The sequence below is a fragment of the Epinephelus moara genome, chromosome 24 (assembly GCF_006386435.1).
Source record: "Epinephelus moara isolate mb chromosome 24, YSFRI_EMoa_1.0, whole genome shotgun sequence".
NCBI classification, from domain to species: domain Eukaryota; kingdom Metazoa; phylum Chordata; class Actinopteri; order Perciformes; family Serranidae; genus Epinephelus; species Epinephelus moara.
Genome location: NC_065529.1, coordinates 26,965,063 through 26,982,075, shown reverse-complemented (window position 1 = coordinate 26,982,075; position 17,013 = coordinate 26,965,063). Strand labels below are relative to the sequence as shown.

Below are 17,013 nucleotides of genomic sequence, written 5' to 3'. Positions count from 1 at the left end.
TTCGACTGCTGGTCTACAAAACTATAAAGATTGGTATATTGCTAATCTCTCCAAATTTACAGATGATACTCCAAATAAATTATGATCATAGTCCTATTCTGAAAATGATTTCACTTTGGGTGTTTATGTATCGTAATGTATTGCAATTTTTGACTAGTGACCTACGTGAAAACAGTACTGTATCTGTCGGTGCCTCTCACAAGACCTGAACGCAGCACTTCCCTTCACCATAGTCAACACAGATATCTTCGTCCAACTCTCAGTGCTTTATTCACCTAAAAACAACGACTCTGTGGTGAAGTGAGTTTATTTCTCACTATGTAGTTACGGGCATAAAGCGTTAGGCAGTTAAATTTGCGTTGTCACGTTTTAACCTACATTTAAATTACTTTATGTTGCCGGTTAGCTGTGTTATTGGAAGCTAGCAAGTTGACGCTACCTCAGCTAACGCTATTAACGTCATTTCCCTTCGTGTTTTAACGGTTAAACTTGAGAGGCACTGCTCAAGGGTTAAACTCTAGCTAATACAACTGTCAACAACCTAAAACTATCGTGTCCACGCAGTGTTTTTTCCGTCTGAGCAGCGTGTGGACGACACCAGTGGCCGGTTGATTTATCGAGGTGGACGTTACGCCAAATTTAAAGTAGCAGGCAGCAGCAGCCAGGGGGGATTGCCCTCAGTAGAGCATTAAGCTAGCAGGCTAACACGCGGCCAAGCGACGGGTTGTGAATCTGTTTATTCAGCCTTCATCTGATCGCAAAAACTCGTGGGATTGAGCTCCCCGCGGGTCTGCGTGAGCTCTGCCCACAGTCCCATGCCCTCTGCGCGGATGGGAGATAGTTAGCCGGTGGAGCCGAAGAGGTAACCAGCCAGCAGTTGTGTTAAACATGGAGGATGAAGAGGTTGCAGAGAGCTGGGAAGAGGCAGCGGACAGCGGGGTGAGATACACCAACGTTGTTTAAACATCATTTCAAACAAAATTAAAACTTGATTTTAGTTTGCCGGTCACTTAGGAAGAAACCGAGATACCTTGGATGTGTCTGGGGCTTGAATACCTCATAAAAACATGTTTTTTATTCAGGCTTGTTCCCTCATCAAAGAAATCATCTCGTCTTCCTGATTGAGTCTTACAGGCCTCACTGTCCCATAATAAAACGGGACTGAGTCCGGCTTCGTGTCATTTTATTTCCCCAACAAAATAACTGTATGATGTGTGAAAATCCCAAATAATAATCCACAAAGAAAACTTAATTTTTAAAAAGTACACTTTTTCCTATATTTCCCCCATTTTCTTAGACCCGCCCATTGCGGAAATGACAAGCTGCACTGAATCATCACAGCACCATAACAGTGTATGTGAAGAGTCTTTGAAACAATATATTTAGAGAATACGCAAATGCATCCAACAGATTTTTTTCTACCATGTGTTGATAGATTGAACCACTTTGATTTGATTGTGGCAAACGATTAAAAATGATCTGTGAAGATCTATTGCTGTAATGTTTTTAATCTATCCCTTGTAACCAGATTTCATGCTCTCATTACATTTAAGTGGCTGAAAAAATACTTTCATAAATAGATTATTGCGGATATCAATCTGATGTAATAGTTGAGCTGCCAAATCTTTTTATCCACTCATCCTTACTATGAGCAAATTGCAGTCCAACAGCTGGCAATGTGTTGATATGATCTGATACTGAGATATGTATACAGTTTGAATTTCTTTTTACACTAATTTGAATTTTAACTTCTGTGTGACAATGTATATAATGCACATTTTGTAATAAATCACATTTCAATCACACACCTTCCATCCTGTTAACAGAGGAAATACAAAAACTTAGATAATACTGCTCATAAATACTGATTTAATCCCAGACTCCAGTTTCTTATCAGAATAAATACCATACTGTCAAAGGCAAAGTAGATGCACAGTTGCAATAAAAACAGCTCAGTTTCTTAACAAATGTAGTTGGATTTTGGGGGACCCTCCATGTGAGAGGGTAGAGTATCTACATCGTAGGGATTAGGATTTGTAATGATTGAACTACATCATAATATCTTTCAAAAGCATGTATTTTTGATTCCAGCAACCAGTCAGCAACTTAGAAATTGAGATCTCTTGAACATATTTACTATACAGGTCAATGAGACAGGTAATTAACTTGTTGGACAGTAATACAAATATAATAAATATGTTTTTCTCCTCAGGAAATAGAGAGACGACTTGAAGCTAAACTGAAAATAAATCAGGAGGCAAAGTAAGTAGAGAGAAAATGAATCAAATTAGTCTATACATACTAAGTTTTTCCCTGTAATTTTATTCCTCTCACTGTGTTTTTTCCTATATAGGAAGTCCAGCATGGGTTTGGGTGGCTCACCTGTCCGAACTGCTATTGTGATCCAGGATGACTCTCTGCCTGCAGCACCACCACCACAAATTCGTATTCTGAAACGTCCTACAAATAATGGTACTGCAGGAAACCTTGCATCCTCAACTCGTCCCTCTCAGCAGATGAAGTCTTTGGCCCAGCGGGAGGCAGAGTACGCAGAAGCCCGTAAAAGGATTTTGGGTAGTGCATCTTCAGATGATACGCCTCAGGACAATCCATGCCAGGACAGGTGAGACATTACAACAAAGCAGAACGATGAATGTGCACAGTAGTGAAAACACCTAGAAATGAAAAACTTTGTTATTAAATTGTATTCATTTCTCTTCATGTCATTAGGCCAGCTCGTATGAGCGGGCAGCAACCATCAGACCCAGTTCGTCCAAACAATCACGTGATCCGCCAGCCCACTGGCCCAGATGGCACCCCAGGCTTCCGACTCTGCAGATAAACAGGAGATACTTGTTGCAAGGAATCATCTGTCTCCCTGAGAGGGCATAAAGGGTGGCAGTTAAAGGGGTCGTGTGTGGTATGAAGAGCAGAGTGGTGGGGTGACACAAAATTTGACAGACATTAGAAATATGAAGACGTAGCATGGATTGGAATGAACTTCTCCACCGTCTCTCTACTCTGCTTACTGGCATGGTCTTTGCCTTTCACCTTGTCTTTTCCTTCTGTGGAATGCAGCAAGGGGCTGGCAGAGATCAGCCAAAGATCTGAAACCCCTTCTGTTCCACACTGTGAACAGGCGTTTGCCTCACATCCCTACACACTGTGATACTTTGAAGTACCATGAGGTGCCCTATGATTTTAAGTATGATTGGCCGGCCGAGCGCCAGGGCATCAGGTGTCTGTCTCTTCAGGGAGAAAAAGGAGAGCTCGTGGGTCTGTGGGGATTCCCCGGAGAGGCGCAAGTGAACGAGCTGGCCTTTCCACTGATGGAGCGTGGATCATGGCTGGGTGTCCACCGGGAAGCTGCCTCAGTTTGTCGGGTTCAGTGGAAATTAAGTGCTTTACAGTGCCGAGAGTTTACTGTGTGTTCAGCAGCTTGAGTGCGAGGTGAGAGAAAGTCAAACCGATCTAACACTTTGAGTTAAAGCGCACTGTGCTCAGAAGTGTGTCATTATACTGTAGTTGCATAGCAATGGCAGAGGCCCAGACCAGCACTTTCCACAGTCCACAGGCCTCTGTTTGGCACTGGTGGCTATGAAAGAAATGCCCGGTGGGCACACAGCCTGTGGCCAAAGATTATAGATCGGAAGGACAGAATGTCACTAAATCTAAGCTTATTCAAGCAATAAAGATGAATTTACTCCCTGGATTATTTTTTACATATTGCCTAATTACATGTGCTGTGTGTTGTTTCATCTTTGGTTTTAAAGAGTTGACATTGTTTCTTGACATAGTATGTTTAAGTGAGGAGATCAGTAGTGTATCAGAGATTAGATGATGTAGCCTGCATAGGAAACCTTCTAGGTAGTGTCATGTTAAGTTTTATCAAAGTCAGACCTATTCATGAATTGAAAATCTAAGTTATTGTGCATAAATGTCCCAGTGTGTGTTGCCTTGCTGTTTCTAATCAGAATGGCTACGTTGGAACTTCGCTTATAGCCAACTGTACTGCATCTGTCTAGAAAAGAGGATTTGTTTTTGCACCAGTTGAAGCATATTGACTGATTGCATTATTACGATTATGGTTTGCAAATTTTTCAGAAGTAAGTATGTGATGCCCGGCGTGGAGGATGATAAAAATGATCACAAAAATATTAGATGTCTCATCTTTTAATCAGTGTCCTTTAAAACAAAGCCAAAACCCACTGCCTGGTTTAGATGAATGTCATCAAGTGGATTTTACTCCATTGTTTGCTTGTTTGCAGCCGATTGAAAAGTTTGCAAACCATGGTATCGATAATCTCATCCAGTGAGTTACTGGTACTGATAGTTACTGCAACAGCTTTCTTACCCGTTGACACTTGTATGCCTTAAAGACAAACGGTCCCTGCTTACATACGTACACTTTACAGTGGGTAGTGCTTGGTTATCTTGAGCTTCTTGTGCACTTGTGATAGGTTAATTATTTTACTGAATAAACCCTATGTCATTGAGGCACAGTTTATAGCTACAAGAGTGTTAGGCAAATGCAAAATCACACTCAGTGAGGGTGCAATAATGCTTTTCTTACAGGGGCGTTCCATGGCTGTGCTTTGACAATTTCCAGTGTCAGTAAAACCATTGACTGGAAATATTCACAAGAAATACTGAATTTAAAAACTATGATTAACAGTAAATTAAACAACTTGCTTCTACCCAGCAGTAAACTTACCAATATGACTAAAACAGCTGTATTTGAACCAATTATTCCAATCTCATGTATCATTCAAAGATAATAAAACTATTCAGGGTGAGAGGAGGACATCTTTCACTAATGTCAGGGAATTGAAGTTTCCTTTTGTTGTTCGATGACAGCAGTATAAGTTGTTCATCGCAGCTCTAACATCTGAATAGAGATAGTATTCACTCTACTCTCAATACACTGTTCTAAGGGATCAGGTCCAATTATTGAATTTAAATAGATTTGTCATCATTTTAAATTTATAATTAAAAGCAAAAGCCCATCCTGTATCTACGTGATCTACACATGAAGCTTTGTTTGAGTCACTCACAGCCACCTGTGTACTCTGAGGCTGATTTGATGTCATTGTTGTTTTGAAACTTGAAAAACACAAATGAAATTTGAATACCCTTTAATAAACACACCTCAAACTTGGTGTATGTTTGTGTCATTTATTATGAAACATGATTCTTGAGCAGGAAGTTGGATGAAATCATTTGCAATGAAACAGATGGCAATAAACTGAATATGGTTAATATAAAGACACTTATGAAAGAATCATTGCACATTGATTACAATTTTTACAGGTGAATTATTATACTTTAGTTTTCCTGATTATGCTTACATGCAAGGTGTCTGCAGGTGCTTAAAAAGTCTTAAAAAGTCTAATACGTAGTTTTATATATAATATTTGGCCTTAAAGGTCAAAAACTGTCTTAAATTTGAATCTGTGAGATCTTATTTGCCACAAACATTTTATTTTTTCATTCTCTTTTTCATTTCTTGTATTTGTTACATGAATAGCTGTCAGTTACTTCAATGTAGTGGTAACAATTAAATATCAATGTCAGGGTTGGTTTGGTTTTGTCCAAATGAGTCAAGCTCTTCTGTGTGAAAGTCCACATATCTGATGCTACAAATCTTTAAATCTACCACTGACCCTGAATAAATGAATGACTTTATTTCAAACCAAAATAAAAAACAAGACAAAGACAACAGTGTCCGAAAAGGAGTAGGTAAAACTTCTATGCTCCTTCTCCTCTCTTACATTTCTTCTTCTAACACATATATTATTTCAACAAATTCACAATTTTATTTACAACCCAGTTAATTTACAGTCCAAGTACCACCCAGTGTTACAAAACAAATATGCACTCCCCTAACACAACCTTCCCATATATATCTGCCAAACATTTGATAGTCTACATATACCTGTGATAAAACTTACTCTAATCACATTCCTATATCAAACCTACCTCTGCATGGGACCACATGTTTACAATATTTATATTTTTCCAAAAAAGTCCAAATCTGGTTAAAAATGAATGATCTTAAAAAGCATTTTATTTGGCCTTAGTCACTGCTACCTGTTAACACCCTGACATACTTTCTACTACAGATCTGAGCACTTCCTCCTCCGACCACAGGGGGCGCTGTTTGGTTCGAGCACCGCGGCTCGCTCTGGGATCTTGTCGTCTGGTTGAGCTCCAGCCGTGGTGTCCATTGAAAGTCGGAAGTTGGCTCTGATAGTTAGTGAAACTTGACAAAATGGCAGAAGACAACACTTATGAGTCTATGCTCTGTGTAAAGCCCGAAGTCCATGTGTACCGGATCCCGCCGCGAGCTTCTAACCGTGGATATCGGTAAGTTGAGCCCAGAGAGCAGTAACGGCTGTAACTGACGAGGCTAATGACTGCGAGACAAGTGTCCGTCAACAAGCTAATGCAACGGAAATGCATCCATTATCGGACAGATAGTTGTTAAAATGTTGTTACTTTTCTTTATTTCGTCGACAGTTACAGCCCATGCAGACAGTAACTCATAAAGATTTAGATAAACAGACATAGTTAGCTGGTTAGTAGCTATATGCGCTAATAATGTTAGCATAATTTCCAAACACGAACTCGCCGCTGCAACTTTACCGTGCAGCTCACTGTAATGGGACACCATGATCCAGACTCTGTCAACAAACAGTTTACCAACTGCGACTTAAGCTTACACCTGCTGTCATTTGAAAAGTTAACTTTAATTGTGAAAGACATACGAAAATATAACATTGCTGCTGTTACGCCTGAAAAGTTTAAAATGTTAGGGCTAATGTCCGATAATGGATGCAGGGGTTTAGAGTATGCTAGCTGTTAACTTGGCTAAGTGTCCACGGAGAGTCAGTGGATTGGAGTTTGAGTGACGATTAATTCAACGACAAATGCATAAACTGTTGTTAAACTGTAGGTAGTTCAATGCACCGTGTGCCGAAATATTTGTCGGAATAAATTTATGACAATATGATTTGACGTTAGCCAGACTTCCTTGACTGTACAGGGGGCACTTAACTATCCATGAGGTGGAGTCACTTTATAGTGTGACACGCCGAGGAGGAGTTTTCATCCATCACAGTATCAACAGTTTATCAGTGATCATAACAAAGTTGACAAAAACTAAATAAAAATCAAAGTTTTGAAATTCTCTGCACTCACAAATAGAAGTACGACATAGCCTTGGCTCACTGCAGATGTTCCTACTGGGCATCACAGCTGTAAGTGCTGGCTTCATGAATGTAGTTAGACATTGATGTAAAGTGTGTGCACATAGAACAAGGCTCTGTCACTAGTGTATCAGTATATGTCCTCCCCTTCCTAAAGGCAAAGGTACGGTAGGTGTATGTTCAACATTTGGAAGAAGATAAATAAAAATCTGTTTACCCGTGTCTCAATCAAGGATAACTATTAGTGACTTTTTACCTACTAAACTGGACAGTGGTGGTTTTGTTAAATGGGCTGGGAGAGGTGATCAGACGACAGTAAATAATTTATTTGAGGGGATGACTCTTAAAGCATTCTCTCAACTTCAGGCCCAGTATAGTATTCAATCTAATGATGGCAATAAAAATAATAATAGCTTTATTTATATAGCACATTTCACGCAGAGATGCAGCCCAAAGTGCTCAACAAGACAAGATCAGATGAAAATAAACAGTAACAATAAAAAAAAAATATATATATATATAGTTAGAGCAATAAGTGAGAGGAAACCAAACAAAGCAAACAAACAAAAACAATTTGGTTACAAACAACAAAATTTTAACAATGATACCAGCACAATGAGCCCAAATTGAAAGCCAAGTTAAAAAGATAAGTCTTTAATTTCTTTTTAAAATTTTACAGGAGTTTGCCCTAACATCTAAGGGGGAGGGAGTTTCACAGTTTAGAGCCATAAAAAACAGAAAGTGGCCTCACCTGATTTCTTGTGGGAGACTTTAGGAATTTCTAAAAGAACAGCAGTCAAAGATCTGAGGGTTCTTGCTGGGACGTAAAATGAAAGACAGTCACTAAATATATGAAGGTGCTAGATTATACAAGGCGAAGGACTTTAAAATCAGTTGTAAAATATACAAGTAGCCAGTGCAGTGACATGAGCGGAGAAGTGATGTAATTTTTTTCTTTCTTTTTTTGTGTGTGTGTTGGTCAAAATTCTGGCTGCAGCGTTCTGAGTTAATGCAAATTTTTTCAACAACGGCTTGTGATAAAAGCATGTATCAGCATTTCAGCATCGCTCCGTGTTAAACATGGTTGAATTTTGGCAGTGTTCCTCAGATGACAACCCTATTAAACTAACTAATAAAATTACAATCGGAGTCTGAAGTCACTTTCAGATTTGTAACTTGTGTTTTAATCTGTTTGGACAGACTGGCAAACACTGACTGTAGCCTCTGTGTTTCTGCCTTTGGACCTACATGTAGAATATCTGTTTCCTCCTAATTTGGTTATAGAAAAATATGTTTACATATTTTTAAATATGGCATTATTTGGTGACAGACAAGGAGTGGAACAAGATTAAAGTAGCGCCTACTCATTCTGAACAGTACTGGATTGAGACTGTCGAGAATCAAATACAACCCAGGAATATAATATCTGTCGTATTGTAGTCATGTTTTTACTTGTCAGTTTTACTTTAAAACCCAATGAGATGTATGAAAAGGAGCCCATACATCTTTTTAAGCAATGTACATTCACTTTTCTTTTTCCAATAAGCACCATTCTGTCATTTTATGCTATTGATTTCCTTCAGTAGGCAGTAGAACAAAAGAGATCACTTTTGACATGAATGTCTCATTTTAGTCTTCCTGAAAACATTAGATTTCACTTCCTCTTGCTGTGGAAAGCTGCAGCTGCCTGTGTAAAAGCAGTGATCGAGTCAGTCACTTTCATACTCAGATGTGCGTTTCCTGTTTTTTTATTTTTAGTGCTGCTGACTGGAAGCTGGATGAGCCTGCATGGAGCGGCAGGTTGAAAATCACTGCGAAAGGCAAGATGGCCTACATCAAGTTAGAGGACAGAAACACAGGTGAACAAACTGGCATCTCTTTGCAGATAAATGTGACGTGTGCATAATTCACCACATGAAGTCTTTGTATGTCCTTTTACTAATGTCACCAAGATACACAGTTTACAGACATCTCTTTTACGAAACATTTTATGTCTGCAAGTACTTGTGCAAGACAAGAAGAACTGACTCACTTGGGTGAATCTTTGAACTTTCCATGAGTACCAGAGTAGGAAGTACTAGTAAAATGCTGACTGTTTAAAGTGAGCCATCAGTTTCTCAATTTGAACTTTAGAGCAGAACTGATTAGCAAGAAATCCTCACCAGTTTAGCCATGAAACAGAGTCAGACTGTCTCATTGACCTGTCTGCTCTGTTCACAAGCACTGAATACAGATCCTATTGTAGTTAGTTGCCATAGTTAGCTTTGTTAGTGTTACATGGAGCACAAGATGGTGGTTCAAAAACATATGGTCCACCGCGTGAGGGAAATTGGCTGCTGTGGTAGATTTACAACAACGCAATCCTCATTTACAACACAGAAAATAACCCCAAGGCACCACTGATGTAAATTTGTTCTTTACAGGAGAGTTGTTTGCTCAAGCTCCAGTCGAACAGTACCCCGGGTGTGTAGTTGAGGCAGTCACAGACTCCAGCAGGTATTTTGTGATCCGGATAGAAGATGGCAATGGTAAGACATTTTCACCAGGGACTCCTATGTCTGCTTAAAAACATTTTGAAAAGAAGACATAAGCAGTTATACTGTGCTAAAGATATATTCAATATAATATCACATTTATAGAACAATACATTATATCAGTAGAAATATAAACTCTTAATTTAGGTATTTATTTTAAATAATTACCAAAAAACAGATGGACTGTATTCAACTAGCCTGTCTGATTAAAGGTCCAGTGTGTAGGATTTAGGGGAACATATTGGCAGAAGTTGAATATATTATTCATAACTATGTTTTAATTAGTGTAAGAATTGTTGTTGTGTTTTTTTTTTTACCTACATACGGAGTGGGTTCCTTTACATGAAGTCGTTCTACAGTAGCCCAGAGTGGACAAACCAAACGCTTGCTCTTCACAGGGCCTTTCATGTGTTTGTGTCGGCCATTGTAGTTCTCCTACACCCTTGGCGCAGAGGAGAAGTTGCAGTTGGTTGCAGTCTGCAACCTCACTGCTAGATGTTACTAAATCCTGCACACTAGACCTTCAATAGAGTTTTAATAGAGTTTCCCTGGTAACTTGGCTGGTTTTTAGCTCTTTCACAGCACCTCTTGGTCTGTCTCACACTGCAGTTGGCAAGTGAAAGAAGATAAAGTTAAAAGAGTTTTTTTTACATGAAGGTGCCATCTGTTGCTATTTATAGCATTTATATTGTCTTTAAATGTAAGACAACCCCAAAAAAGTCTAAATGTTTTAAGATCAATTTGTTGCTAAGTCACAGACCTATACTCTCCCCTTCTGTATGTATCCTACTGCAGGAATAAGTATGTTTGATATGTTATTATATGATGCATAAGGTATCCTAATGTGCTTTTGTCTTTACAATTGCTTCATAAAGGGCGTCATGCTTTCATCGGTCTGGGTTTTGCTGATCGTGGAGACTCGTTTGACTTCAATGTAGCTTTACAAGACCATTTCAAGTAAGTTAGCTTCTCTTATGTAGCCGTTTATGCTTAAATGTGATGTAGTGAACAACATTCATACTTGCACATTTGCTTTGTGAATAGATAGTAGTTCACATTGGTCCATCATTCATATCATTAATTAATATTAATAATCTTTATTACGGACTCAAATGGTCCACACACACATACACATTATTTTGTCTTCATTCTAAGTTAGTGTAAAAGAGGTCCACACACTCAGACTCTCACACAAAACTTTTTTAGATGGAGTTAGTCACACCTACAGTATACTTAAAATACAAGAGTGGTGCTTTCTTATTTGTATCTTGCTACTGCAGTGACCCAGTTTGACTCTATCCACCATGATTGTCGTGATAATTATCATGCTTCAAACTCTGTTTCTAAAGGTGGGTGAAACAAGAAGGCGAAATCGCAAAACAGGAAGCTTCTCAGAGCGCAGCACCCAAACTGGACCTGAGCTTCAAAGAGGGACAGACTATCAAGATCAGCATTGGGGTGAGTCATTCAGCTCCAACACGACAGATGTAAAGGAGTTACTAAAATGATGAATAAATAATTGGACGATGACGGCAGATTCTATGCAGAAAATAGCCACTAGTTAAACAATCAAGACGTTCAGAAACATCATAACTCTCTTTATTACAGAACATCAAGAAGAAGGATGCAGGTGCTGCCAAACCGCGGCCCATGGGTGGCGGTCTACTCCCTCCTCCACCAGGTGTCAAGGTTGGAGGTGTCATACCGCCTCCTGTGGCACAGCAGACAGTACCAGCTGCAGAAACTAACGCTGGTGATCACTGTGCTTTTGATTGATCAAAAGTTTTTAGACAGGGATGCACCAATACCAATGCCAGTATTGGATATTGGTCCGATACTGTGCTCATGTAGTTTTAATCGTACTTATAAAACCACTCTGACACAGTGGCATCCGAAAATCTTGATTTGTGCAGTATGAAATTACTCAGATCTGCCGCATTGTTGTGCCCAAAGAGCAAGCGCGATAGAGGCAGGTTTAGCCCTCCTCCACCCTTAATGGGGATAAAATGATTTAGTTGTGTGGCTCTTTGAGAAGTTCGAAATGCTATCAAACAAATGGATCAAATCTCAATAGTAAAATGCGTCATTTTGCAGGGGTTGTGACGCTACAAAAAATGTATCCATTGATTAACAGACGTCTCTTTCACAATACAAGTCTATGGGGAAAAAATGTTTTGGGCCCCATGCCAATAAGTGATGGACCCAGAGGTTGTTATTTCACATTTGGCCACGATGTAAAATTGGCTTCAAAGCCCAGCACGACCCACTAAGTCCAGTCCAGCCCATTGGATGACTTTGCTCACCTAATATTAATGCACTATAGTGAAGTCTAAAGCTCCATTTCTACCGAGCAGTACAGTACGGTACGGTACAGTTCAGTGCGGTGCGCTTTTTTTTCTGTTTCCACTGTGAAAAGTTGTGAATGGTACCAATTGAATGTTGTTATTTAAAGGTTATTATGAAATGTTTTTACTTGTCCGGCTCAGTTAGATGAAATTTGGCTGTATGTGGCCCATGAACTAAAATGAGTTTGACACCCCTGCTCTAAACTAATGGTTTACTCCTCTGAGAGGTAAGAAAATAAAGAGTTTTTAAAGTCATTGTTAGAATTGTAATGGCAGTATTTAGTAAGTATCCAAATGTAAGTACTTGGTCTGAAAAGAGTGGTATCGGTGCAACCCTATTTTTAAACATCTTCACATGATGTAAATATTATTTCTGCTCTCCATAATTATTTTTCTCCGTATCCAGCTACTCTTTTAGATTTTGGCTCCCCCGCCCCTGCAGCCCAACCCAGCGCTGACGTGTGGGGAGATTTCACATCTGCAGGCTCCAAGTAAGTCTTACACAAAGCGTCACCTGTATTTTTGTCTGTGTAGTGATCCATCCTGTCCATCTGTCACAGCTGTGCTCATGCAACATGATTGTTTTTGAATTCATCATCATCACACGTTCATCTCCCACCCTTTCACCCCCCACTCTCCTCCACAGCTCCAGTAAAGATGCTGTCAAATCATCAGGATGGGTGCAGTTTAGTTGAGTGGTGAGAAAACATGCACACACTCAGGTTCCACACATTCCACGGACAGGACGATTGTGGCGAAAAGAAACTAAAAGAGAGGAACTGTTAGCGAACTTATTTGTTCTGGCTGCACTTGTTCTGTAAAGGATATGTTCATGTAAACTATAGCCCGCTGACCAACACACTCTGGAGGAACAAACAGTAAACATGTACATATTTTCTACAATCAGATCCTTTTCTCACACTCCGCCATGAAGTGGGATCTTTCTTTGATTCTTAAACGTCAGGTGACCCTTAAACTGTCACTGTTGGAGTTTCCTGAAGACAAGTGAGCATGTTGATGGTTGAAGGCAGAGATGGTGTAGTTACACTAACCACATGAGAACGTTTCTCCACTGCCTTAAATCAAATGTTCTAGTTTCATTTCCTTGTCACTGTAAATCTCTCCAGGATCAGATTCGATAGTGTTCCTCATCTTTACATCGCGCTCCTGTAGTACAGTTATCTCAGTACACCAGCACCACTCATCTCAAGGTTGTTTTTACCATTTTGGGAAAGTTAGTTTACCCATTGAAGTATCCACGTTTTGTTTAACGTTGTACCAGTATGTGTGTGGGTTTAGTTTTGTTTCCTAGTTTTTGTTTTAGGAGATTTTGCAAAGCTTATATTGATATTTTCTGATTTAGTTTTACATTAAACCTCTTAAATATTCATGAGAAATACCCAGATTTTTTTAATCATGGTGTTTGGGAAAGAATAAGTCATGATGGCCATTTCGTCTGTCATTCAGAGTTTGAACATGTTTCGTTCATGTGTGTGTTTGTGTACGCCCCTCATATGTCTTTACCTCGTGTGTCGTTGCTTTTAAATATGTGCCTTTTACCAAATAGATACTTCCTCAATCTTGTCACTAATTTGCATTGAGTATTTGATTAAGTGCCTTTCTGAAAAAGATCTAAAATGTATAAAATGTAAACCTATGTCTTCTTGTAAATAAACAGTATATTTCAGTGAGTCTTGTTTTGACTTTTATTAGTGAACCAGTCTGCTTGTGAGATTGTACAGAGGTGTTGTCCTCAGCTCATGTTACACATTTCTCTTCACAGCTGCAGTGTACCTCCTCCTCTATTTTTCAACCTGGGCTCTATTTCCCCATGTGTATGTGTGCGTATGATTCATGGGTACCACTCGTTCTAAAATTGGTTCAGTATTGAGCCGCGAAACGAGCTAAAACAGTAATGGGGGCAAATGCGTCCCGTGCTTTTTTTCGCCACTGACCGGTTCAGATCGCCAGTGCTATCTCTGTAAATAGCATATGGTAGCGGCCCTGGGGCAGTGGTGAGTGTGAAGGAGTGGAGTCAGCTGTCAGTCAGTGTTGGAGCAGCAAGGTGGAAGGTGTCCCCGCTCGGTATTGTAAATGAGTATGTGTCCATGTATTGAACAGGAAGAGCTTGACAACTGCCCGCTTTCCATCTTTTCCTTTTTTTGAAATACCAAAAATATTTTTGTTTTAAAAAACTAAATATTAAATAAGCCGAACCAAATGCAATATATTATTCATGACTATGTTTTCATTGGTGTATAATTACCTGAAACCAACAATTGCTTTCATTACCTTTAGAAATAGGCTGTTTATATTTACATGTGGAGCAGGTCCTCTTCCATGGAGCCCTCCATGTTGTTTTTATGGTAGCTCAGAATGGACAAACCAAACACTGGCTCTAGATAGGGACATGTGCATTATTATGTTGGTCAACATATTTCTCCTACACACTTGGCACATAGAAGAAGTTTGAGTTCTGCAACCTCACAGCTAGAAGCCACTTAACCTACGCACTAGATGACCTTTAATGTCCCCGGGGGGCAGTTTTGTTTGCAGCACAATACATTAACACATACATCTACTCTGTAGATATGATCACACACATAGATTACACAGACATATCACACATAAATTACACATATATACACAGAATAAATAATCTAAATAGTCTACAATAAATAGTCTAACCAATAGAACTTTGCCCTTGTTTAAGATGCACTGCTCATTGGTAATAATTTCTATACATCACACCCCTGTCCATGACTTGTTTAACTGTGTAATTGCACACTAGACCTTTAACTTAAAAATATCCCATTTAAATGTCATATAAATGTAGTGAAATGTAGGTTTTATTGAATTTATTGTACAGTATTTTAAATTAATCAGTAGTGATACACAGTATTATAGGTTTTCTCTGATTCTTCATACCGTGAAATGATTTTGTCATGTTAATTCAAAGTTTTACATTTGATCACTGTTTAACAGACCAGATGTAATAATTGTTTTTACATTTAAGACTTTAACTTGACTTATTTTATTGAGGAAAAGACTGAACTATTTTTTGAAAATGTATTTATCTGTTTTTTTAGGACTTATAGTAATCACCAAATCTTAGCCAAATTAATGAGGCAAATGTGAGTTATAATGTAAGAGCAGTTATGGCCATACATTCTAGGATCCATCAAGTTGTTTGGAGCTTCATTTAGAAAATTTCTAATTCACCACAGAATTCATCATAAAGATATTATTATTTGGTAGTGTGTGATTTTTTTAAATTTATTTATTTATTTATTTTTTACTATTTTTGGATTTATTCTGAACCATCTGTCTGAAACAAACAAACAAACAATAAAACAGTGTTTACTGATAGATTTCACTGGAAACATTTAGACAGATGAGACGATGACCACATGATGACAGCAGACCATCATGTATACACACAGAGCTGTAAACAGACCTCAGGCTGCTGCTGCTGCTCAACTGGAAGTCCCTCCCCGGAAAAAGCATGGAGGAGATTTCAGAGGAAGGCGACTCAGCCTGCCTGCAGCTGATGGTACATTTATAACTGCTGTGGATGGGGTCTGTTTCTGCCTCTGAAACATTACAGCCGGCTCAGGAGAATGCAGGGACGGCAGGATAAGACTCATCACACCGATCTGTCGAGGTGAGAATATGAAGCAAACAGGGAAGTGGATGTTTCCACCGCGAACACAGCACTCACGATACAAAATGCGTTTCACATGCAGGAGCTTGTTTCCATAGCAGCGTGTTTGTGTCCAGATCTCAGTCTGTGCTGCTGGAAAACTATTCACGATCAGTTTGATTTGATCACATGCTGCTGCTGCTCAGTTTAATGTATAACCCCCCTCCTCCTCCTCTTCTTCCTCCTCCCGCCTCCAACTCCTCACTGAGACTTTTGAAAACTTGGGCGTGTCTTGTTGGATGCATTTTGGATGTGTGCTAAATAAAGAGGATGTTCTATTCATGTGTTCACCAAATGAGGTGTTGAAGCATGAAAAGGAGAGGAAGAGGAAGCAGTTGAGGACCTGACTGTTTATTCAGTAGTTAATTTATGGTCAGATCAACTGGTTGAGGCTGTTCAAATGAAGATGAAGAGTGAGGAGTCATCAGTTGGGGTCGCACTCAGGTGTGGTTTGGTCCTTGGAAGATGAAAGATCAACAGGTGTGTGTTTCCTCAGATGTACTCACTGTGAAATCAGTGCCAGTCATCTCCTAACAGGCCAGCTGGGGTCGCTACAGATGTTAATGCAGTTTAAACTGAGTCAACTAAAAGCTTATGTCTTCATGGTTCTGATTAAAGTCATGCAGCATTCAGTTAGACAGATAACATGCAGTCTAAGTTTAGCAGTTCTTCTGTAATCATCATGAGACAGTGACTTCTGTGGACAATTTATAAAATGTTTAATGCTAAAACTCTTAAAGAGAAACCCCCCAGTATCAACAGCATGTCTGTAATTCATTATTATCAGTATAGATGCACCAAGTAACTGTGAAAACCTGCTGTGAGATGTGACAACGTTAACATTTATTCTTATTTCCTGACATGTTTAAACTCTCTTGAAACCATACTGAGGTTCCTCACAAGTGTAGAAGTACAGTGTGTGTGTGTGTGTGTGTGTGTGTGTGTGTGTGTGTGTGTGTCAAGGCTAGGCTGGGGGTCTGGTAGTGACACAATGACCCTTTTGTCTGTAACTATGACAATCCAAACACTGAGTGCAGACCCCCTCATGTTTAATGCTTGGGCCATAATTTTACACTCACATGACCACAGACTTCTCATGAAAAGTAATCTGTGAATTACTCAGTGTTTAGTGTGAGATTACTGTATTTAAAAGTGTTTTAAAGCATTTTATGGTTTTAGGCAGTTGTGGTTAATGGTGCAGTGGTGTTTCAGTAGTAGGGGAG

The 17,013-nt window shown here is 39.3% G+C and overlaps 3 protein-coding genes across 5 annotated transcripts in view; all 3 read left to right on the top strand.

The window, feature by feature from the left end:
• Window positions 1-223: 223 nt before the first annotated feature.
• Window positions 224-5,159, top strand: LOC126386300 (SUZ domain-containing protein 1-like). The gene is made up of 4 exons (XM_050038550.1): window positions 224-939; window positions 2,213-2,262; window positions 2,354-2,623; window positions 2,731-5,159. Exons 1-4 carry the CDS (start codon window positions 889-891, stop codon window positions 2,840-2,842), a joined length of 483 nt encoding a protein of 160 aa, XP_049894507.1. The 5' UTR covers window positions 224-888; the 3' UTR covers window positions 2,843-5,159.
• Window positions 5,160-6,187: 1,028 nt separating this feature from the next.
• On the top strand, window positions 6,188-13,778 carry necap2 (NECAP endocytosis associated 2). Its single transcript, XM_050037528.1, has 8 exons — window positions 6,188-6,366; window positions 8,967-9,067; window positions 9,632-9,736; window positions 10,618-10,699; window positions 11,092-11,200; window positions 11,351-11,495; window positions 12,494-12,578; window positions 12,734-13,778. The coding sequence occupies exons 1-8, from the start codon at window positions 6,272-6,274 to the stop codon at window positions 12,780-12,782; spliced, it is 771 nt and encodes a 256-aa protein (XP_049893485.1). The 5' UTR covers window positions 6,188-6,271; the 3' UTR covers window positions 12,783-13,778.
• A 1,801-nt stretch (window positions 13,779-15,579) lies between these two features.
• Window positions 15,580-17,013, top strand: part of LOC126385657 (rootletin-like) — a 28,171-nt gene continuing 26,737 nt past the window's right edge. For 2 of the 3 annotated variants that reach the window (XM_050037511.1, XM_050037512.1), the window contains exon 1: window positions 15,580-15,751. Coding sequence is in view for 1 of the 3 variants with exons in the window: in XM_050037510.1 (XP_049893467.1) it covers window positions 16,256-16,270 (15 nt within the window). In the remaining 2 variants the exon portion in view is untranslated. Of the gene's footprint in view, window positions 15,752-15,784; window positions 16,271-17,013 lie in introns of those variants that run through there. The other variant, XM_050037510.1, reaches the window with a different exon arrangement.